Source organism: Chionomys nivalis, chromosome 7 (genome assembly GCF_950005125.1).
Source record: "Chionomys nivalis chromosome 7, mChiNiv1.1, whole genome shotgun sequence".
NCBI lineage: Eukaryota > Metazoa > Chordata > Mammalia > Rodentia > Cricetidae > Chionomys > Chionomys nivalis.
In genome coordinates this window covers 55,367,730-55,390,265 of record NC_080092.1, presented here as the reverse complement: position 1 = coordinate 55,390,265, position 22,536 = coordinate 55,367,730, and the positions used below count along the sequence as shown (strand labels likewise).

At 48.6% G+C, this 22,536-nt stretch overlaps 1 protein-coding gene across 7 annotated transcripts in view; it reads left to right on the top strand.

Annotated features, from left to right (window-relative positions):
• Rap1gap2 (RAP1 GTPase activating protein 2) overlaps positions 1-22,536 on the top strand; it is a 227,075-nt gene that overhangs the window by 21,401 nt on the left and 183,138 nt on the right. For all 7 annotated transcript variants that reach the window (XR_009057365.1, XR_009057364.1, XR_009057363.1 and 4 more), the window contains one exon: positions 20,316-20,351. Coding sequence is in view for 4 of the 7 variants with exons in the window: in XM_057773533.1 (XP_057629516.1) it covers positions 20,316-20,351 (36 nt within the window). In the remaining 3 variants the exon portion in view is untranslated. The remainder of the gene's footprint in view (positions 1-20,315; positions 20,352-22,536) is intronic.

Here is a 22,536-nt window from a genome sequence, read left to right as displayed (position 1 = left end):
GAGGGAAGAAGTGGGCAAAGGTTTCTTGGGGAGTCCTAGAGCATGAGCCAAGCAGGCTTCACATGCCAGGGTCTGATCCCCTCCAGCCTCCTCTCTTTCCTTCCTCAGGCACTTGCTGCTCCTCTTGGGCTATCACACCCTCTCTGACAGGGGGGTGCCATCTGCAAACACTTAGGTCCTGTCATGATCCGTTAAAGAAGTTGTGGCTGTGCCTTAGCCAGGGCCTGTTGCCATGGTACCAGGTGGTCCTTGTTGCCCTACCCTCTCCCATCTCCAAGCAACGTGGCACTCCCTCCAGGAGAGGTCATGCTGTAGGGAGGTATACAGCTGCCTCCTTCTCATGCACAGACAGCTCAGGCTGGCATTACAAAGGTCACTGCCTCCATCTCTCTGTCTACAGGCAAGGTCACACCCCACAGAAGCTGGGAAGGTTCAGCAGTCATTTAGAGACAAGTCAGACCTCAACAATTGAGGGTGGCCTTTGTTCTAATAAGTTTAGTTAAAAAGCTGTAATGCCACCATATCCATCTACTCCTCACCTTTTCGGTGCTTTGATCTCTCACCAGTGGAAAGTTCTGTTTCATGCCTGCTCTTACCTGTCATTTTGTCCTTTGTATGTATGTTTAATATAACTCCTTTAGACACCCAGATGTGCGTAAGGGTTTTTTTCCTGCCCGTCTGCTCATGTTGCAAAGCAGTCACAGGGCTTCGAAGGCATGTGGAATACCAAAGCCAGCCTATCACAGAGACTGTGCTGACAACCCCTGGTTTTGCTCAGGCTCTGGTTCTAGATTTGTACCTTTCTCCTGTGACCAGGTCACCTCTCCTCCTGTCTCTGATTTAGATACAGCATAGCCTCCTTCCTGGGTTATGCAGGGCTGGCTGAAATCTACCAGGTCTGGATCAGCAGATGGCATCAGGCATGGGGAGCCTGCAGGACCAGGGTCAGTGGCTGGAAGCGAACCAGAGTCGGGCAAGAGTGGCAGGCAGACAGGAGGACTGAGTGTGTGTGTGTGTGTGTACACGCCTATGCTGGGTGCCATTGTGTGCCCTGGAGGTCTTGCTGTTGGATCATTGTGTAGCTATCTCTAACTCCTGGCATGTCTCTGCAAGCACTGTGCTTGTTTTGGGTCCCCTTTGGCTGTGGGCACCAGCAGTGTTCTGGGTGCTCTCCAGGGTCCTGGAGAGTGTGATGACAGGCGATACATTACCCTAACAGGGTTTCTGCCCTTCCAGAAGCTCCGGAAGCTTCTCCCCTGCACTCTTACCAGGCTTTCTTACCTTGCCTCCCCAGCCCCCTGCCTTGATGGTGTCCACTACCTTTAGTGTGGTACCTGGAGAGAGATGAGAGTCCAGCCTCCAGCTCCACCCTCCTGAGCTCTGTGGGGGTTGAGGGTGGGGGTGCATGTTGGACATACACGTTGGTCAAGGGATGACCCAGAATGGCTGCAGGGGCAGGTGGAAGGGCCTGTGTCAGCTTCCTTTGGGATGGCATGTGTTCCTCTTTCCTCTGTTCTGCTTCTTGCTATCTATGCAGCAGGAGGCAGACTCTCTGACCCCTTGTGTGCACTCTTCCGCATTAGTTTTTGTTAGTATAGTTTGGACAGGAACCAAAGTGGTCTCTTAGGCCGTATACTGTGGCTATTGATATTTATATAGCTCTTCCGCCAGGCTACATGCTCCACATGTTAATGTGTTTATTCCCAGGAACAACCCTTACCTGTGGGGACGACAGTCCTAAGAAGCAGCATCTCATTGCTGTTCCCCAGGATCACAGCTAGGAAGTGATGGAGCCAGAATCGAAGCCTGGGTTTGTTCTTGACGATGCTTGCTATCCCTTTTGCTCTTTGTGTCTGTCTCATCCTTACCATCTCCCCTCCAGAGAGGCCACCCAGGGTTACCCCACTGAAATAGGCCTCCCTGGCCATGTAGTTTCCTTTGGATAACACCTACCTACTCTACATACCTGCCTGCTTCCTTCCCATCGCTAGCTAGCATGGGCTTGTCAAGCTACTCACCCAAACCTCAGAACTAGTAGAGAACACAGAACACGGCAGGTACTGGAAAATAAACAAACCAGATCCAAACCAAACAAACCAACAACAAACCCCAGAAACATTTGATGGATGAGGGGCTAATGACTGAAGTGAGGTCTGCTTCTGACCTCTGACCTCTGTCTCTAGCCCCTTCCTCTGCATTGCCTCTTAGATAGCAGGGCCTGCTGCAAAAAGAGCTCTAGAGCCAGCCTGCTCAGTTCAAATTCAGGCTCTGTTGCTCCTCTAGTGATACAACACAGCATATTAAGCCACCAGAAGTGTATAGCTTACAACAATGCTGACATTTATTTTGCCCATGAATCTGCAATTTGGACAGGGCTCATCGGGGAACACTCATATCTTTGCTATCTAGTGTCATCTGGGTGATTTAAGGCTTAGAGGTGAATTACCTGCTGGCTTCATTGCTTATGTCTGGCACTTGCTGCTGGCTGTTGGCTTGGTGTCGCACATGGCTCCTCTCCTATGGCTATTCATGCCCTCTCCTGTGCACTGGTTTATACTTCTGCACAGCATAGTGGCTGGGCGAAGGGACAAGCATCCCAAGGAAACCCGAAGAAGCTATCTCACTTTTCTTTTCCAACCCCAGAAATGATACAGCATGATTTCTGAGACACGGAGTCACACATTCTTCCATAATACTTGACCTTGAGTATGTGACTTAGTCTCTGTGTAGCCCTGGCAGTTCTAGAGCTCTCTCTGTAGACCAGGCTGTCCTTGACCTCAGAGATCCATCTGCCTCTGCCTCCCAAGTGCTGGGATTAAAGGCCTGTGCCACCACCGCCCAGTATGTGTAGAGCCTTCCTAAAGGTGGGACTTGTAGTAGAAAGAGGAGAAACTTGAATGGAAAAGGCATTTTTCTTTTTTTTGTGTGCACATGCATGTTCATGTGTGTACAGGACACAAGGCATGCGAGTGTACATGCGGTTATATACACATGTGTGGAGGGCAGTTATCAACCGTACCTCATGCTTTGTTCCTTGGGTATCATCCACCTTAAGTTCTCTTTTGAGACAGGGTCTGGACTCATCAAGTAGGCTAGGCTGGCTTGTGTGATCCCCAGGGATCTGCCTCTACCTCCTCAGCCCTGGGATTGTAAACACACACCACCATGCCTGTGTTTTTGTCCTGGGGATTGAACTCAGATTCTCATGCTTTCAGAGAAAGCACCTTACCTCCTGAGCTTTCTCTCCAGCCCTTCTCCTCTTCTGTCCGTCTCTCTTTTCCCTCCTCTCCTCGTTGTTCTTTTTCCCCTTCTTCCTCTCCATCCTCTACCCCTTCTCTCTTTTTTCTCTCCTCCCTGTTTCCTCCTCCCCTTCCTCTTTTCTTCTTTGGGACAAGGTCTTGTGGAAGCCTGAATGTCAGGGTTACAGGCACTTGTTATTACACGAGGTCTATGTGGTTCTGGGATATGAACCTGACCTTTGTGTGTGCTAGGCAAGGACTCTACAAACTGAGTTGCATCCCTGGCCTGAAAAGGCTTTTTATTTTCCTGTCTCAGTTTGTTTTATCATCCCAGTGAGCCTTATTTCCTTCTATGTGTTGCCGATGGTGACCCCATGAAGGTGGGGTCTAGATGTACTCTGGGCTGGGTCTGGGTTGAGTCCCAGACAGCACCTTCGTCTTTATGCAAGGAAATCACGTGAATGAATCACGAATGTGTTGATTTTGAGGTGCAGCTCTCACCCCATCTTAGTGTCTGGATAAGTTCCCTGCCTCTTCTCTGGTCCTAGCCACCTGCCTTAACTGGAGTTCATGTTCAACTGCCAGGAAAGGGGTCCTTGTGCCTACACGGGGTTTGGTTTCTTTGTGTAGCCTTGGCTGTCTGGAACTTGCTCTGTAGACTAGCCGGCCTCAGACCCACAGAGATCCACCTACCTCTGCTTCCTGAGTGCTGGGATTGAAGTTCTGCCACCACCCGTCCAGCCGGGCAGATTCTTGAAATTTGCTTAAGTCCAGCCTGTGGGCATCTCACATTCAACACTACCCTTATTGATGTAAGAGCTTTGTATGTAAGAATAGCCAAGGGTTTAAAGATAAGACTCTGGTTCAGATTCTGCCATTGGTGCCCAGCAGCCCTGTGACCATGGGTTTATTGTCTTAACTTTGAGGCTCCTGTTCATTATCAGGAAATTGAGTACAGCTGTGATAATGATTCAGTTTTGGCTTCCCTGGCTTACAGGAATCTCCCAAGACATGATTTACATCGGCAGATGTGGTGGCACACACCTGTGACTCCACCCCTCGGGAGACTGAGGCAGGAGGAGCTCAAGGGTGGGCCAGCCTGGGCTGCACGATGGCACTCTGTCTGAAACAGGAAACAAGCGGGGCCTGGTTAGCTATTTGGTGGGGCCGAGAATTACAGGTTCACTACCAGACAGGGCAACTCAGCAAGAAGCTGTCTTAAAAGAAAATGTTAAGAAAGAAAGGAAGAAGGAAAGAAGGAAAGAAAGAAGGAACTGGATTTATTCTTGTTCTTTATGGCTGACCAGACCTGGGCTGGGGGAGTTGAAATGTTTTCTCCACAGCTCCAGTTAGTGTTGGAACCTGGACCGGGACCACTTGTTCTCACACCTGGTGGCGTTGCTTTTGCTTTGCAACACTGAGGATTCTCTCCATCCTGCCCCCCATCTCCTTTGCCAGTGGCAATATGGCCCTGTCTCAGAAAATGAAATGAGACATTCTGGGCTCTCTTTGCACTACCAAAAATCGTACGTAGAGGGTGCAAGTCCATACCTCTGGCTCATCGTGGTGAGCAGTGTACCCAGATGCTGTGCTGTGTGGAAGAGGTTTGGGGTGGCTCATCTGGCTGGAATGAGCAGGTGGAGGGTAGCGACAGAGAGATGTGATCTTTAGTGAGAAGTCCCTTCAGAGCAGCCCCTAGTGTCCAAGGCTACTGATAGCCAACAGGGCCATCATCGATAATGGGAATGTCTTCATGTATGTCACCCCAGAATGTCTTACTGGATCAGAGTCTTCAGTGGATGATTCTTTGACCACCCCTTCTGAATGGTGGATCAGAATGCCTTCTCTTTTTTGAAGCATGGTATTGCTATATAGTCTAGCTTTGTCTGAAACTTACTATGTGCTCCAAGCTGGCTTTAAACTCACAGTCCTCCTGCCTCAGCTTCTGGAGTAGCTGGTTTCATGGGCATGTGTCCCCATGCCTGGAAATGGGAAAGAATTGAAGCATTAATATTAGCTGACGAGTCTATAGGCCTGTGACAAGCATGGCCTTGAAGGCTTAGTGTGTGGGATCTCATTTTGATCCCCAATATTCCTATAAAGAAGGTACTATTATCGCCACTTTGTAGATGGAGTGTCTGAGCTGCAAACCTGCTAAAGGCCAGATAAGGACCTTGCCTATGGTCACATTACTGACAAGCCACAGGGCTGGGGTTTGAACCCAGGGTTCTCACATCTAATTAATCATCACACTTAGTACATTTGAAACAAGCATATTCTCTATTATTGAATGACAACTTCATCCTTTCAATACATCCAAAACCCCATTTCATAACAATGGTTTTGTCTCCTTAGGTTTCCTTTATATTAAAGAATACTTACTATTTTTTCTAATTATAAAAGTAAGGCTCCCTAGTGTAAGGAAGCTCAGGGAGTGTGTGTGTCACAACTCTGGAGCTGCAAAGATATCCTGACTTATCAGGAAGCCAGGCTATACTTGGGGTAGAGCCGCAATAGGACAGCTCAGCCCTCAAGGGAAAGGTGTCCTGACTTGTTGGGAAGCCAGGCTACCTAAAGCTGGGGTGCGGTGGGGGATGGTCTCCCCGCATGATATAGGGATCCTGCTCATCTCCTAGAGAGCTGCGACAGCTGAGCTCTGCTCTGTTTCCCTAAGGGAATGTCCTAGCAGAGCTACGAGCTTCTTCTTCTCTGGCCCAAGATGTTACTTCTTTTTTTTAAAATTGTTTTTATTGAGCTATACATTTTTCTTCACTCCCCTCCCTTCCCTCTCCCCTTCTACCCTCTCCTGAGACCCCCCACACTCTCAATTTACTCATGAGATCTTGTCATTTTCTCCTTCCTATGTAGATCCATGTATGTCTCTCTTAAGGTCCTCTTTGTTGTCTAGGTTCTTTGAGGTTGTGGACTGTAGTCTGGTTTTTCTTTGCTTTATGTCTAAAAGCCACTATGAGCGAGTACATGTTATGTTTATCGTCCTGGGTCTGGGCTCCCTTACCGAAAGGATGTTAGTGCTTTCATTAGCACTCTGCTAAAGGGGAAGCCCCAGCAGCACCGTAGCAATTTCCTCTGGCAGAAGATCATCACCCAAGACTCTTTTGAGAAAGAGATTTGTTTGGGAAGAAGGAGTCCAGGAGAGTGGTTGCCTCTGCCAGGGTGGTAAAAAGGCAGTCTCCAACTGGACAGGCAGAGAGTTTATATAGGACTTCTTGGGGTAGAGTTTTCCCAGAGAAAAGAGGGATTGGTTAGTTTTCCCTGCTCAGGGATTGGTTAGTTTAGTTGGTCAGGGGCATAGATGGTTCTGATTTCAGGGCCAAACTGTATTTTTTTTCACTGGTCCTTTTTAGCCTTTTGACTTTAATCTTTGCGCCAGGGCATATTTCTTTCACCGGCTCTGATTTTAGGGACAATGAGTGTTTCTTTCGCACTTTTTTCAGAGTCAGGGCATGTTTCTTTGATTCTGGGTTCAAGGCTAACGGTGTTTCTTTCCCTGATTCAGGTCTCAGATCCAGGGTGTGTTTCTTTCACTGACTCTGAATTCAGAGTCAGGGTACTCAGGGATTTGTTGGTTTCCTGCTCAGGGAGTGGTTGGTTTTCCTGCTTCAGTTGGCTCTTTTACCTTACACAGGGGGCAGAGGGAGGAAGAACTCCTGCCCTGCTATCCCCCCTCAAAACCCTCTGACCCCAAGAGTATGATTGGATTGTGCTCACTTTATTTCACAGTGAGGCTGACCTAGACTTTGCCCATCGTTGTGAGTGCAGTATCCTGGTGCTTTTTTGTGTTGGCTGGCCTGCCCCTTGGTGCCAGGAGCCGCTGTCTTCCTTACCTTCCCCCACCAGGCTGGACACTTCCATTGTTTCCAGTGTGTCATGGGCATGACTGTTATGTGGTGGAGACCTAGAAAGGACAACTGGGCACTCAGCTCTGAGCATGTTTCCTTTGGAGGGAGCAGAACAGGAAATGAAACTTCTAGGTCAAAGGGCATGCATACTTTGAAAAAAAAACCTTTCTGTTGAAGTATAATATACTTCATAACAGTGTACACAGTTTAAGCCCACACATTGATGAATTCCCACCAACTCAATATACCCTTATAAAGTCAACATCCAGATCCTAAACCAGGCCATGACTGGTGTTTTAGAAGGCATGTATTTTCTTTCCCTTCCCTTCCCTTCCCTTCCCTTCCCTTCCCTTCCCTTCCCTTCCCTTCCCTTCCCTTCCCTTCCCTTCCCTTCCCTTCCCTTCCCTTCCCTTCTCTTCCTCCCCTGCCCCAGACAGATTCTTATGATGATACTCTGGCTGGCCTGGAACTCACTATATACCATACCGGCTTTGAACACACAGAGATCCTCTTTCTCAGCCTCTGAGTATTGGGATTAAAGACATGTTACATGATGGAGATCTGAAAAAGTTACCACACCCAGTAACTTGGGATTTCAGTACTTTGCCCAGGTTGGTCCTTGAAGTTCTGAGTTCAAGCAATCCTCCTGCCTCAGCCTCTCTAGCAGCTGGCATAGTAGGTCTTCACCACCACATATACATTTTCTGAATGATTTTTATTAATCATGTCAAATTCTTTTTAGAAAAACTTATGTTCTGGGTTCCTTTATATTTTATTATCGAGGAAGATTAGAGTGAATGGCAGAACTATCTGGAATCAGACATGACAGACCCTAGTCTTTTCTTTTCCTTGTGAAGACAGACTCCCTCTTGGGGAGGGGTAGACAGAGCACCAGGGTTAGTGGTCAGTTTTAACTCTGAACCTTGAGTTCAAGAAGGTTTGAGAGCTGGGCGATGGTGGCGCACGCCTTTAATCCCAGCACTCGGGAGGCAGAGGCAGGCGGATCTCTGTGAGTTCGAGACCAGCTTGGTCTACAGAGCTAGTTCCAGGACAGGCTCCAAAGCCATAGAGAAACCCTGTCTCGAAAAACAAAAAACAACAACAACAACAACAACAACAACAAAAAACCAAAAAAAAGAAGGTTTGAAAGAAAAAATCAGCAGCCCTCCTTTACACAGATGATAAATGGGCTGAGAAAGAAATCAGAGAAACATCATCCTTCACAATAGCCACAAGTACCATAAAATATCTCAGAGTAACTCCAAACAAACAAGTGAAAGACCTGTATGACAAGAACTTTAAATCTTTGAAGAGAGAAATTGAAGAAGACACTAGAAAATGGAAAGATCTCCCATGCTCTAAGGTAGATAGAATTAGCATAGTAAAAATGGCAATCTTACCAAAAGCAACCTACAGATTCAATGCAATGCCCATCAAAATCCCAGCAAAATTCTTCACAGACCTCAAGAGAACAATACTCAACTTTATATGGAAAAAACAAAAAACCCAGGATAGCCAAAACAACCCTGTACAATAAAGGAGCTTCTGGAAGCATCACAATCCCTGACTTCAAAGTCTTCTACAGAGCTACAGTACTGAAAACAGCCTGGTATTGGCATAAAAACAGACAGGAGGACCAATGGAACCAAATTGAAGACCCAAATATTAATTCACACACCTATGAACACCTGATTTTTGACAAAGAAGCAAAAAATATAAAATGGAAAAAAGAAAATATATTCAGCAAATGGTGCTGGCATAACTGAATATCAACTGAATATCAAGGAGAATTAAAATAGATCCATATCTATCTCCATGCACAAAACTTAAGTCCAAATGAATCGAAGATCTCAACATAAAGCCAACCACACTGAACCTCATAGAAGAGAAATGGGAAGTACACTTGAACACAATGGAGCAGGAGACCACTTCCTAAATATAACCCAGTAGCAATTTTGCATATTTATTTAATCTAAGTGGAATTCTATTATACCGAGCTGTTTTTTCAAACTTTATTTGCTTAGTTGTTTTTCCCCCTCTGAGACAGGGTTTCTATATGTAACAGTCCTGGCTGTCCTGGAACTCACTCTGTAGACCAGACTGGCATCGAACTCAGAGATCCACCTGCCTCTGCCTCTTGAGTGCTGGGATTAAAGGTGTGTGCCACCACTGCCCAGCTACTTAGTTATTTTTGTGACAGGGTCTCAAATAGCCCAGGCTGGTCCCAATCTCACTAAATAGTTGAGGATGTCCATGAAGGTCTGATTCCCCTGCCTTTACCTCCTAAGTGCTGGGATTATAGGTGTGCACTTTATCTTACTTTATTATTGCTTTGAGACAGGGTCTCACTCTATTGTTTGGTTGGCCTTGTAAACACAGCTGTCCTTTTGTCTTAGCCTTCCAAGTGATGACATTACAGGCCTAGCTTTACAGTCTCACCATACAGCTCAGGCTATGATCCTACTGCTTCTGATTTATGCAACTAGATGCCAGGGCCTAGTACACGCTGTGAAATTGCTCCATTGACAAACTATGTCCCCTGCTTCTAAAGTGATGACTTCGTTTGTTTCAAAAACTATTATTAACTGATTGGTAAAAGTGTTGCCTTATTGTTATTGTTTTAAAATGTCTGTGATACAATCTGTAACTTCTCTAGGGACAGGCCTGTACTATGACAACTCTCTTGGCAGACCAGATGGGGGCGGGGAATTGTGCAATCGAAGTATGTATGAATCTCGCTCTTGGAGCCCAGTTTTCACAAGTGGCCTCTTGCAGCATCATCTTGCTTTTCTGAACTTGTGCAATGGGACATTTGGCTCTAGCACTGAGAGACGCATGCAGGGAAGCGACCTGTATTCCCCTAGAGAGCCTTGTCTTTCTCTGTCTCTGTCCTTGTCCTTATCTGGCCTGGGAGGGGAGTTGAGGGCGGTTTGTAGACCAAAGCCCCAGAAGAGTAGATAACTGATAACTCGCTTAAAGTTGAGGAGGGAGATGAGAACTGAGCTGCCCGGCTTAGCTTGCTGTCATCTCATGATGTCTGGGTGGGGGCAGATCTGGGTTGGTCCATTCGGTGCTACTTCTCTCTGGGTGTCTGTTTCCTGAACTTTCTGTGATTGCCCATCCCTGTGCCCTGGGAAGGAGGTTGTCTCATTGTTTAGTTCCCACTGGCATCTATGAGGTCTGAGCTGCCCAAGCAGAGGAGACTACACTGCTCTTTCTATCCGGGGTCACAGTGGAGGGGCTACTGATGACAGGTAGCTCTAGTCCCAGCCAGCTCTCCAGTTTCATCTACCCAAAAGTCTATGGGATGGGTGAGTTAGACAGAACCCTCTCCCAAAGCTGGGGTCCTGACAAGTCTTGTCCCCTAGTACGATCCTCCAGAAATACCCACAGGCTCTACCAGGGAAACTGAACCTTGTGACCTGTGACCCAAAGTAGGTTCGTGTGTGTGTGTGTGTGTGTGTGTTTGTGTGTGTGTGTGTATGTGTGTGTGTGTGTGTAGGAGCAGGCCAGGGAAGAATGGGCTGGTGCTAAGAGGGCTTTGTATTTGCTTTTTCCCATATCATTCTGATCCATCATGAGCCATGCATTGCTTTCAAGGCCTTAGTCTTCCATTCTGTACAACGCATGCTGCATAAATTTTATATTCCAGTCTCTTTCTCACTGACCGGTATTTGACTGAACCAAGTTAGGTGGTTAGGTCACTGCTGGCTTGTAGTGATCTCCCAGAAATGGGTGCTATCCCTGTTCTGGTTCTGGCTCATTTTTACTTTATGGAGTCATCGGAGGTGTGGGAGGGTGCTGGGCTGTGGTGGGTGGGTAGGTGGGGGTAGGGGACTGGGCAGGCTCACATAGTGTTTCCCTTTTTGCTTGGCTCACAATCCTTCCCAGAGATCTGGGTGGCCTTCTGCCCACCCCACAGAAGAGGAACCAAAAGGGCAGAGTAAGTGGGGGCAGGAAGCGGAAAGGGACTGGGGACAGGGGTGGAGTCCTGGTAGGTGGTAATTATGATGGTTCCTATGGGAGGATAGGACCCTGTTCCAAGCATTTCCATTCATTCATAACATGGTAAGGTTGGCAACATCCTTCCTGTACGACAGAGAAGATAGCTGAGACCAGAGAGATTAAATCAGTTAAGTGCGGTCACCCATCCTCAGAGCTTGGGAGCCTGAGGACTGAGCAGGGGCCAGTGCAAATGGCTCTGGAATGGCTCCTACCCACCTCCAGGACTCAGGTACTGAAATGAGAAGTCACACAGGCGCTTCCCTCTGTCTGCCTGGGCTCTTACCCTGGGGCTGAAGGGACTCTGGGTTCCTCTGGCCTCTCCAATGCCCCTGGATCCAGATATCCTTAAGGAATCCAGGATGCTCCATATCCCCTCGCTACCAATGCTCCAGGCTGCTGTTGCTTCTTGGAGGATGTCTGAGTCCTATCAGTGCTCTTTGTGACTGCTAGGAGTCAGAAACTCAGGAGACAGCCATTAGCCTAGCCTGAAGCCTGTTGCTGCGTGGATACTCTGCAGCTATTTGGGCCTGGGCCTATTTGCTTCTTGGCTCTGGAATACTTAGTAAAGATGGCCTCAGACCTTCATGTCTCCATGGACCAGGAGGCTTAGTAGAGCATCTGTCAATTGTGTCTTCCCCAGCAGAGGTGTGATGGGCAGTGCTCACACATGGCCTGTGTGGGTGGTGGGGTGTGTCCAAGTCTGGTGCAACTGTAGCACCTCCTCTTTCTTTGACGCATACATGAAAGCATGCCAATGTGTGCTCCTGGGACAACCTCACTTTCAGCTCCTGCTGACTGATGAAACACGAGACTTTTTTTTTTTTTTTTTTTTTCGAGACAGGGTTTCTCTGTAGCTTTGGTGCCCATCCCGGAACTAGCTCTTGTAGACCAGGCTGGCCTTGAACTCCCAGAGATCGGCCTGCCTCTGCCTCCCGAGTGCTGGGATTAAAGGCGTGCGCCAATACCGCCCGGCTACACGAGACGTTTGAAGGAGGCATTCTGCTCTTAGTGGACTCATGTGATACCCACCCTAGCCTTCCCTGGAAACTGTGTGGCTCACCCTGGAGCTTTTGTACCCAGTGAGGTTGCTTGGTGAACTGGAGGAAGTCTCAGACTTGTCTATGGAAGTAGGCAGAGTGGTAGATGAGCTGTTTGTTGTCTTGTTTATCAAGTTTTTCTTAGGACTTTCCCAGTGGTGAGACAGGGGAAGAAAGAGGAGAGAAGAAAGATCTGGTTTATGCTGGACCATTGGCTTCTGACACAGCTCGACAGGAGCTCAGATGATGCTCTAAAACTTGATCCCTGGGCTGAGGAGATGGCTTTCAAGCATGAGGACCCTAGTTCGGTCTCTAGCACAGGCAATGTGCACTTATAAAAAAGCCGGGTGTGATGATGTGCAGTTGCAATCCCAGCCCTATGGAGACAGAGACAGGAGCATACTTGGGGCTCTCTGACCAGCAAGCTTAACATAATTGGTGAGCTCCAGGCCAATGAGAGACCCTCCTTCAAAGGAGATGGACGACAGCATTCCTGAGAATATCTAAGACCACCCTCGGGCCTCCACATGCTCATGTGTGCATGTGCAATCCCACTCACTTGTGTGCTTACATGTGCACACATGCATGTGTGCGCGCACACACACACACACACTGCGGAATGAGAAAACAATCTCTCTCTGTCCATTTTCTCTGCCATCTTTTTGCAGGTTGACTTCCTATACTGTTTATGGTCCTAGCCTTCTGTCCTGTGGTTTAGGACATGGTGCAGACAGTTGAAGGCATCTGTGGATTGGGTCTTAGGGTCTGCTTAGGTCTTCTGAACCTGTTCCTTGTGCCAGTAGAGTAGATGCTGGACTGTCCAGGCTCAGACAGGAATCACCCCTGACCATGGTGCTAATTGAGTGCACATATATTTTCTCTGAGGGAGGTTAAAGGGAAACGGGGCAGGTGGAGCATCCAGGGTGTCTCTGGGATCTATTGGGAATCTCCTGGGCATGGGGTGGATGCAGGAGCAGTTCGCTGGAGTAAGCATCCTGTAGGAAGCTGTGAGTTCAGCGAGATCCTAACTAACCTAGGCGGAGTCTTCCTTTCTGGGATATAAGCGAGCATGAGGTCCAGCCTGAACCAAGGACATCTAGGTTTCTGCTGGGAGCCATAGCGATTGGCTGTCAACTCTGCCTGTAGCACTCTGGACAAGGGGATAGAGGTCACCGGAGGCAGCTAGAGAAGCTTCGTGTCCTTCTTCCTTGTTTGTCCCTCAGGGCCACACAACCTGTTGTCTCTGTAGTGTCTGTGATCTGTGTCTGTTATCAGAGACCATGGCTGTGTCAGCACTGGTGTGTGTGATTGCGAGGATATCCTGTACTTCCTGCTGGAAATATGAACTTGCTTGCACACAGGGCTGTCCTCCTCCCATCCCTGCCCACAGGAATTAGGGAAGTGCTCCCAGCTTGATCTAGACCCTCAAATGGGCCCAAGAAATGCAGTTCAGAGTCCATATGTATGTATGTATGTGTATGTATGGTGTGTGTATGTATGTGTATACATGTGATGACATAGTCCAGGCACATGAGCATTCTGAGTGTATGGATGTATATGTTCATGTGTACACATGAACACCTGTCCGTATTCATGCATGTTCATGTGTTCAGATGGGCATCTATAGGTAAATTAGAGGTGTTCACTTTTCTCTATAAAAGTCTGTGTTAATTTTCGTTCACAGTGCACATTGAGTGTGCAGTGGCATATGTCTAATGATTTGTATGTGGGCATATTCATGACCGACTAGACATGTGTGCATGTGACCATATGTGTGGATGTATACTTATGTCCTGTGTGTACTGATATGTGCAGTTATCTGCGTGTGGTGGTGTTTTGACTGTGTGCTGAGCATTGAGGAGCAGCAAGTTCTCTGTCTCAGGCATCTTGGAGTTGGGAAGGGTTCTAGTTAATTTGTGCCTTCCAGCTGGGTTTCTCCTTCTCTCCCAGGCAAGGCTATGGGAATCCTTGGTCCTCTTTTGGTTTCCAGGAAGCTGCTGTGTGGGGCCAGCTGCCACAGGGGGCTGTGGTGCAATCTGCTGGCTGAGCCCCTTCCGGAGCTGTGGGTTCCTCTGGGTGTGGGGAAGCTGCCCTTTGTGACCTCCCTGCCTACTGTGGTGCCTCCTGGAGTGCAGGACACACCTCTAGGCCCTGCAGCCTCAGCCACCGGAAGCTCTACTTGGGGGACAGGCGAGGAGGGAGGTGCCCTGCCTGGCGCCCCACCCTACACTGTGGCTGCCACCCTGCCACTTCTCAGCCTTTTTTCTAACAACCCCGGGGACTTCTCTGGGACCCGGGGCTACACTGCTGCGACCATGATTCGCAGGAAGCGCAGCGTCTCCTTTGGGGGCTTTGGATGGTGGGTGACGGAAGGGGCCGCGACTGAGAGTGGATTTAGAGAATGGGTCTTGTTGGGTGACTGGGCTGCGGGGTTCAGCTTTTGCCTGAGACCTGGGTCTATGGGGAGCACTTTCAGTTGCCAGGCAGACATGGAGGATCCTGAGGGGCCGTTGGAGGCCCAGATCTGCCTGGTTGTGAGAAGCAAGGTCTGCAAGAGATCCAGAAGGTCAGGGTGGCTGCCACTGTGGGCGTGAGTGTGAGACCGCAGTTGAATGTGTATGTCTGTTTTAGTGTGTGCTCCTGTATGTTCATACATATCTGTGGTTATTCGTGTGTATGTGTGTGCATGTATGACGTGGCTGTAATCTGTGGGTGTGTGGTATGTGCCTGGCTGGACAGATGTGCCTTTGAGTGTGACCACGTGTGTTTTTTTCTGATTCAGATCAAGTACCTACCTTGCTTCTCTGGTGTTCTGTATCCGTGTTTGCCTTTCTGGGCTGTTGTGACTCTATGGCAGGAGACCCCTGGGCTGCTACCTCTCTAGGGGTGAGTCGTGACGAGAGGGGCAGACCTGTCTTCAACTTTGTCGTTCTCTCTGACCCACCTTTGCTCCATTCAGCCCTGCATCCAGCCTTTCGCTTATCCTCTGAGCCGCTTTTTGACACTAAGCTTCTGTCTGTCTCCCCAGAGGCTGAAAGCAGGGCCTGAAGTCAAAGACTCATCTCATCTCACCAGCTGCATGCAGTTCAACTGGCAGTGCAGCCTAGTGGTTTTCCTTGTCAGTTTCTGTTCAGCTGCTGGGCCCAGGGGATTGTGGCCCTGAGGGAGGGAGGGTGTCTGGGGCCTTGGCTGGTACTGGGAGTGGTACTGGCAGGAAGGTTGGAGGGACACAGCAGGGATGCGAGGAGAGGGGCTTTTTCTTTCTTCCCTTCCCTCTTTGAGAGCACTTGGCCATCCATTCTCTCTCAGGGAGGGATTCTGGGCACTCTGTGTTTGGCAGACGCTACAGTGAAGGGTGGCAGTGTGGTACCTGCCCACAGGCCATGCCCAATGCTGGGGGAAGGACTGATGTTGGTGGATCTAGGTCTGATTCACACAGTCTACTTCCTGCTTTGGGAGGGACGTGTAAAGTTGGTCTGGGATTCCTGCAGCCCGGGGCTTAGGTGGGATCTCGTTCTCCCAGACACACCTGTGAAGTAGGGCACACGCATACTCAGAGGGCTTGCCAGCAGAAGCTCGCTTTGCAAGGCTTAGGTCTTAGAGTGTGTGTTTTAATGTGTGTACACACCTGCGTGTGCTTATGTGTGCAGGTACATGTGTATGAGTGAACATATATATGTAGAGATTAAAAAGACACTTTCAGGTGTCATTCCTTAAGCACTGTTCACCATTTATGTATTGATTTGTTTGTTTATTTAGTTTTAAAGTTCTCAGTCTATGAGTCCTCTCCTAGAAGTATGCACCATCACGGCAGATTAAGTCTCCACGGAACCTCTGCTCCGTTAGCCATTGTCCACTCTTCTGCTCCCTTCCGTGCCAGCACTGGCCCCGCAGTCTCTCTGATCTTCTTCATTCTGCTTTCACACTGCCGTCCCCATTTTCCTGAGCTCCTCTCCTCCTCAGGGAGGCTGTGTCTTGCAAGTCTGTGTCTGGGCTCACTTTCTTTAATCCAAGGAATCACGAATCCTGCAAAGCCAGTTGTCTCACCACCACCCGAGTGGGTTCTGAACCAAATACAAAGAAGACATCTGGTGCCGATTTGTACGTTTTGGCTAGCTTCCCCCGGATTTCTGACTTAGGTACTTTTCCCTTCCTAGGGTGAAGTAGATAGTGGGTCATGAGCTTTCTGGTCTGGGGTAGGTACTGGTGCTGGTGAGCTTCAAGCAGCCAAGCAGGAGAAGAGCCCACTCATTTGTCTGTTTTTGAGACAGGGTCTTCACTGGTAAGGTCTTCACTGATTAGCCTAGGCTGGCTGGCCCAAGAGCCCTGGAGCTTCTTTCTTCTCTACCTCTGCAGCCCTGGGCTTAATAGTTTGCACCCCACCCTTCGCTTTAAAAAAGATGTGCCTTCTGGAGTTTTATTTTTTATTTTAAGATTTATTTATTTTTATGTGTATGGGTGTTTTGCCTGCATGTATATCTGCGTGAGGATGCCAGATCCCCTGAAGCTGGAGTTATAGATAGCTGTGAGCTGCCATGTGGGTGCTGGGAATTGAACTTGGATCCTTTGGAAGAGCAGTCAGTGCTCTTAATTGCTGAGCCTTCTCTCCTACCCCATGGGGCTTTAATTAAGGTCTTAAGCTCACAAAGCAGGCACTTTACTGACTGAATTCTCTTCACAGCCCTTAGTGTTTTTATTTATTTTTTTGTCCAGCCCCAACAAGCGGGTCTGTGGTCCAGAGCCTCCAAGAAAACCTGACTGATGGTTAAACCTGGTCAGGTGAGGTAGAGGACACAGTGTGTCAAGGAAAGCAGTGAGGAGAGTGACCTGGTATGTCCAAGGGACTCTATGTGCTTTACAATGTCCCCTAAACTGGGTTCCAGGATGACAAACCATTTTCTATCTTATTCACCATGGGAATAAAGACCCTGGCACATCAAACATGCCCCACAGATGCTGGTGGGATAACCGGGGTGTTTCTGATACAATGATGGGTTGAGACCCATTGAGTCTGTAGGGGTGTCTTAGGGTTGAAAGTTAGGAAACAGGGCTAGGCTGCAGTGTAACAATCCTTTGGGCACAGCTGTCAGCTAGGAGGGGACGCACACATGGTTGGGGATACAGAATCTGGAGCCCAGGTCCTCCCAGACAGTGAAGATGGAGTTTCAAAAGCTCTACTGTTGTCAGGGTAGAGAGACAGTGGCATCGAGGCAGCCTTGGTGAAGTGAGTGGAATGCTTCCAGGGAGAGAGGAGCTGGGGACTTGGCTTCCCGAAAGGGACAGCCCCAGCTCCCACAGCCCTACCCAAACCACAAGCCCCCAGGGCCGCACTCCAACATGGGAACGCTGGTGGGCAGGCTGCTTGGTGGGAAAGATGTGGGCTCAGGAACCAGGAAGGTTGCTGTGGTGAGGGATCCTGTCTGAGCAGGCAGAGATTGGGAGGGCACACATGAGGGCAGGATTTAGAGCGGCTTCCACCTCAGCTACTGGGGATCTCTGAGAGCTTGAGCCTTCCCTGGGTTTCTCTGGGTCTCACTTTCCTCATGTGTCAATGGGGACCTTATGCCGTAGCACAGAACTGGTAGAAGAATTAAGAGAGTTCTTGAGAAGATGTAGAACATGTGGGCTTGTGGTCATGGGTTACCAGGGTAGCCCTGGCTATGAGCATTAACAGCAGAATGAGCGGTTCTGACTACTGGATAGATATGGGTTCACTGGGAGGGGCAGAGGGTCTGTCTTCAGGGTAGAGACCTAAGGAAAGGGCCTGGATAAGGCCTGAGGGAGAGGCTGAGAGACACAGGCCACACACCCTGGGTGTAGCTGGCTCTGCTGTTAGGGACTGAGATGAGTATCAGAGAGATGGGATCCTGTTCGTTATTGGGGGGCTCTAGCACAGCTCAGAGCTTATTGCCAATCAGGGATGTCTGGGCATCTGTGCCTTTGCCTTGTGGGTCCCTCTCCTTTCTGCCCTCTTTTCCCTGAGGGTTTGCCTATGGGAAGGAGTCGAGCTTGCCAACTGGGGCCTGAGTGAACTTTCAGGGTGCCAAGCACCTTAGAGGTGGTGATGAGTTTAATGCCACTGATGACAATAACACCGATGGTAGTGGAGACACTGATAGTGATGGCGATACCCAGGTAACGATGATAGTGTCGTGATGCTTAGGTGACATTGGTAGTGATGGCCGTGGTGTTGAAGGCGGTGGTGGCTTTGAGGTGACACAGATGAAGACTGGTCATGATGGTGACATGAGGGGGGGGTGATGATGCTTTCAGTAATGGTTACAACACCGGTTGTGGTGGTGACATGGGTGATGATGATATTCTTAGTGGGAGTGGTGGCACCGGTTGTGATGGGGACGCAGGTGTTGATGACATTGGTAGTGATGGTGGTGGCACAGGTGGGACATGAAGTGGCTGATGCCTGTTAGTGATGGTGGTGATAATGACTGTGAAAGTGGCACAGTTGATGATGACTCTTAGTGACGGTGGCAGCACTAGTCACAATGGTGACATGGGTGAAATGACCTCTAACCAATAAAAGATGGGAAGAACCTTGCCCACTGCTTCTCTGGTGGGTAAAGGAACCTCCCTTTCCAGCCATAAGGGCTGGCATATGTGGGGGTAAAAATAGAACCTCACACACGGCCTCCGTTGCCAGAGAAGGTGGTGCAGGCAGGGGTGGGGAGCGCTGCTGTGTGCAGCAAATGTGCTCTTCCCTGCTCCCAGTTTGAGCCAACCTGCAGCTCTCCTTGGAATCTGCTGTTGGCTTCTGTCCCAGGGGTGGGACCTGCCTGATGGAAGAGCATCTCACCGAGCAGGAGAGTTCCTGTGGCTGAGGTGCTTGTATCTCCTGTGACATCTACACAGAACGTCGAGGGCTCTAAATCAGCGTTTCTCAGCCTGTGGTTGCAGCCCCTTTGGCAAGCTTCCACCTCCAAAAATATTTACATTACAATTCATAACAGTAGCAAAAATTATAGTTATGAAGTATCAACAAAAATAATTTTATAGCTGGGGGTCAGCACAGCATAAGGAACTATATTCAAGGGTTGCAGCATTAGGAAGGTTGAGATCTACTGCTCTAGAGTCAGACCCGGCCAGAGCGTTCATCCCATGAAGCCGAGTTTCAATCTCTAAAATCCTGAGAGTCCCAGTACCTTTCTGTTTCAGTTTCATTTCTGCTGCAGTGACAGAAACCTGACCGAAGTGACTTTAGGGGAGAAAGATCACTGAGAGAAGTCAAGGCAGGAACTTGAAGACAGGCCTGCTTGTTATTGCATGCAACATCACCTCTGAGCAAGGAGCTCATCTCACAGTCAAAGAAGCATAGCAGGAGCCATGGAGGATGCTGCTGTCTGTCTGTCTGTCTGGCTTAGGCATACATACACACACACGTAGAAAGTTGTTTTGATTCTTATTTATTTATTTATTTATTTATTTATTTATTTATTTATTTATTTTTGGTTTTTTGAGACAGGGTTTCTCTGTAGCTTTTTGGAGCCTGTCCTGGAACTAGGTTTTGTAGACCAGGCTGGTCTCGAACTCACAGAGATCCGCCTGCCTCTGCCTCCCGAGTGCTGGGATTAAAGGCATGCGCCACCACCGCCCGGCCTTGTTTTATTATTTTTAATTATATCTATGTGTCTGTATGGGGGTATACGCATATGAATGCAGGTGCCCTCGGAGGCTAGGCATGTTCGATGTTCCTGGAGCTAGAGGTTGGGGTGGTTGTGATCCCCCCTAATATACAGGTGCTGGTAATTGGGTCCTCTGTAAGAACAATATGTGTGTTTAACTGCTGAGCCAGCTTTCCAGTTCTCAACTAACTTTCTTGTACAGTTCAGGACTATGTTCCTAGAGAATGGTGCAGCCCACAGTGGGCTCGGGCCTCCTACATCAATTGCCCTTACGACACTCTCCCACAGATACGCTCACAGGCTGCTCTGATCTAGGTATTTCCTCTTTCTAGACAGTTTTCAGTTGTGTCAGGTTGACAGAAGCCACCCAGGGGGAAGCTTCTCATGGTGGTATGTGTGGCTCAACCCTTATGGAACTCCGATTTCCTTTCTTGAACTGGAAGAAAGATTGCCTCGTGGCAGCTTTCCTTGTAGGGCAGATGCAGAAGGGAGCCTGCATCCCCACACTGACTGAAGTTTTTGCTTTTCTCTTGGCAGGATTGACAAGACCATGCTGGCAGGTCTGAAGGTCAAGTAAGTAGCTTTCCAATTTTTTCTTTTTGTTTGTTTATTTGTTTTTTTGTTTTTTGAGACAGAGTTTCTCTGTAGCTTTGAAGCCTGTCCTGGAACTCTGTCTGTAGACCTGGCTGGCCTCAGACTCAGAGATCTGCCCACCTCTGCTTCCAAGGTGCTGGGATTAAAGGCATGTGCCACCATCGACTGGCCCCTTTCCAGTTCTTTAGGGGTCAGAGATGACAACAGATTGGTGTCCCTGTTCTGAAGTAACGGGCCCCTGAGCCCTGGGACCTGGTCTGTCCATATTGTGTGTGTCAGGCAGATGCTGTGTACTGTCAGATTCCAGGCCAGGCTGAAGGGGCTTCTGCACTGGAGGAGGCTGGGTGGGCGTCTTGAGCCCTGGATATCCAGAGAAAGGCAGAGGCGTGAGTGACGGCAGCAGGGGCAAACATGGTAGGAATGTGATTAGTGGGGATGACTTCCGGGCTGCACACTTATTGAAAGAAAGATGTATTTTCTAATATTTAAATTTTTATGTGAAGTCTCAATTCAAAGAGAGCATCTTTCTAAAATTTTCTATCTGTTTGTAAACATTGTCCTAGGACCTCTTTCTTAAATTATTATTGTTTCACTCCATGTGTATGGATGTTTTGCCTGCAAGCTTGTCTGTGCATCATGGGTGTGCCTGTTGCTCGCAGAGGCATAGGATTCCCAGACATTGGAGTTGCAGACAGTTGTGAGCCATCTGTGGGTGCTGGGAATCAAACCCTGGTCCTCTGGAAGAACAACAAGTGTTCTAAACCACCAAGCCATCTCTCTAGCCCCTAGAACCTCTTAAAACACCATTAGTCTGTGTGTGGGATCAGCTGGCCATTGAGCCATCTGTTACTGAGTGGTCACGCTGCTGAGCCCAGCCTGGAGGCTCTCTGAGGCTTCCACACCACAAGTCTTAGGCCTGGGAACTGTAGGCTTAGGCCTGACACATGGTTGCTGGTGTCTGTGGGAAGGGTGAACAGAGGCCCCTTTGTCTTGAAACTGTTGTCTTCCCTTCCCTCACCCCCTTCATTCTGTTCCCCTTTCTGTTCTGTAAACTATTTGGTCATTATCATTATGCCTTCTCTCAAGAGACTTACCCAACTTTAAGAACCTTCCATGTACACGCCTCTCTTGGTCCTGCTCCAACTGAATGAATTGAAAAGATAGAAAATTCTAGAAGGAACAAAAGCATTGATAACTACTGAAGATATTTTTCTGCTGCATGTGAATTAGTTTGTACATGAAAATTTGTACAAGGGTTCAGTGAGCATGCCCAAAGTCCTGGGTTCACTTAGCAGAACACAGACGCACGCACACACATATATACACACACACACACAGACACATACATAGACAAACACACAAGGCACACATAGACAGACAGACAGCCACATAGAAACAGACAAACACACGCACATACAATCTTTAACAAGTGGCTTCTCGCCGGGCGGTGGTGGCGCACGCCTTTAATCCCAGCACTTGGGAGGCAGAGGCAGGCGGATCTCTGTGAGTTCGAGACCAGCCTGGTCTACAAGAGCTAGTTCCAGGACAGGCTCCAAAACCACAGAGAAACCCTGTCTCGAAAAACCAAAAAAAAAAAAAAAAAAAAAAAAAAAAAAACAAAAAAAACAAGTGGCTTCTCTGGTTGTCTCTGCTCCAAATCAGCTAAAGTGAGCCGTCTGGTTGCCAGTGTTGGCTTTTCTAGGTATAGGTGCCAGGATCAAAACAGTCAGACTTGAGGACTGCCATGTGAGGGGATAAGAATAGAAGGCCTTCCTTCCACTCAGTTGTAAGATGAGGGCTTGGGGAGGAGGGGATGGTGAGCAGGGCTTGGAAAGACATTTTAGTCGTTCCACAGAGTTGAGGCCAGAAATGCCCATGGAGGACCCTTGGCTTCTAAAGCTGCTCTCAAGCTGGGGGAGGATGTTGGGCCGCTGTCCAGCGTGGTGTGTACATCAGCACAGCCCAGTTTAGGGCAGTCTGTCTAGGCAGTACACTCAACTCTTCTGTCTCATTTCCTTTTGCTTTGTTTTGTTTGTGCTAGGACTTGAACCCAGGAGCTTGTGCAGGCTAGGCAAGTGCTCTTCCACTGAGCTCTATCCTACCTTTTTTTTTTTTTTTTTTTGGTTTTTCGAGACAGGGTTTCTCTGTGGTTTTGGAGCCTGTC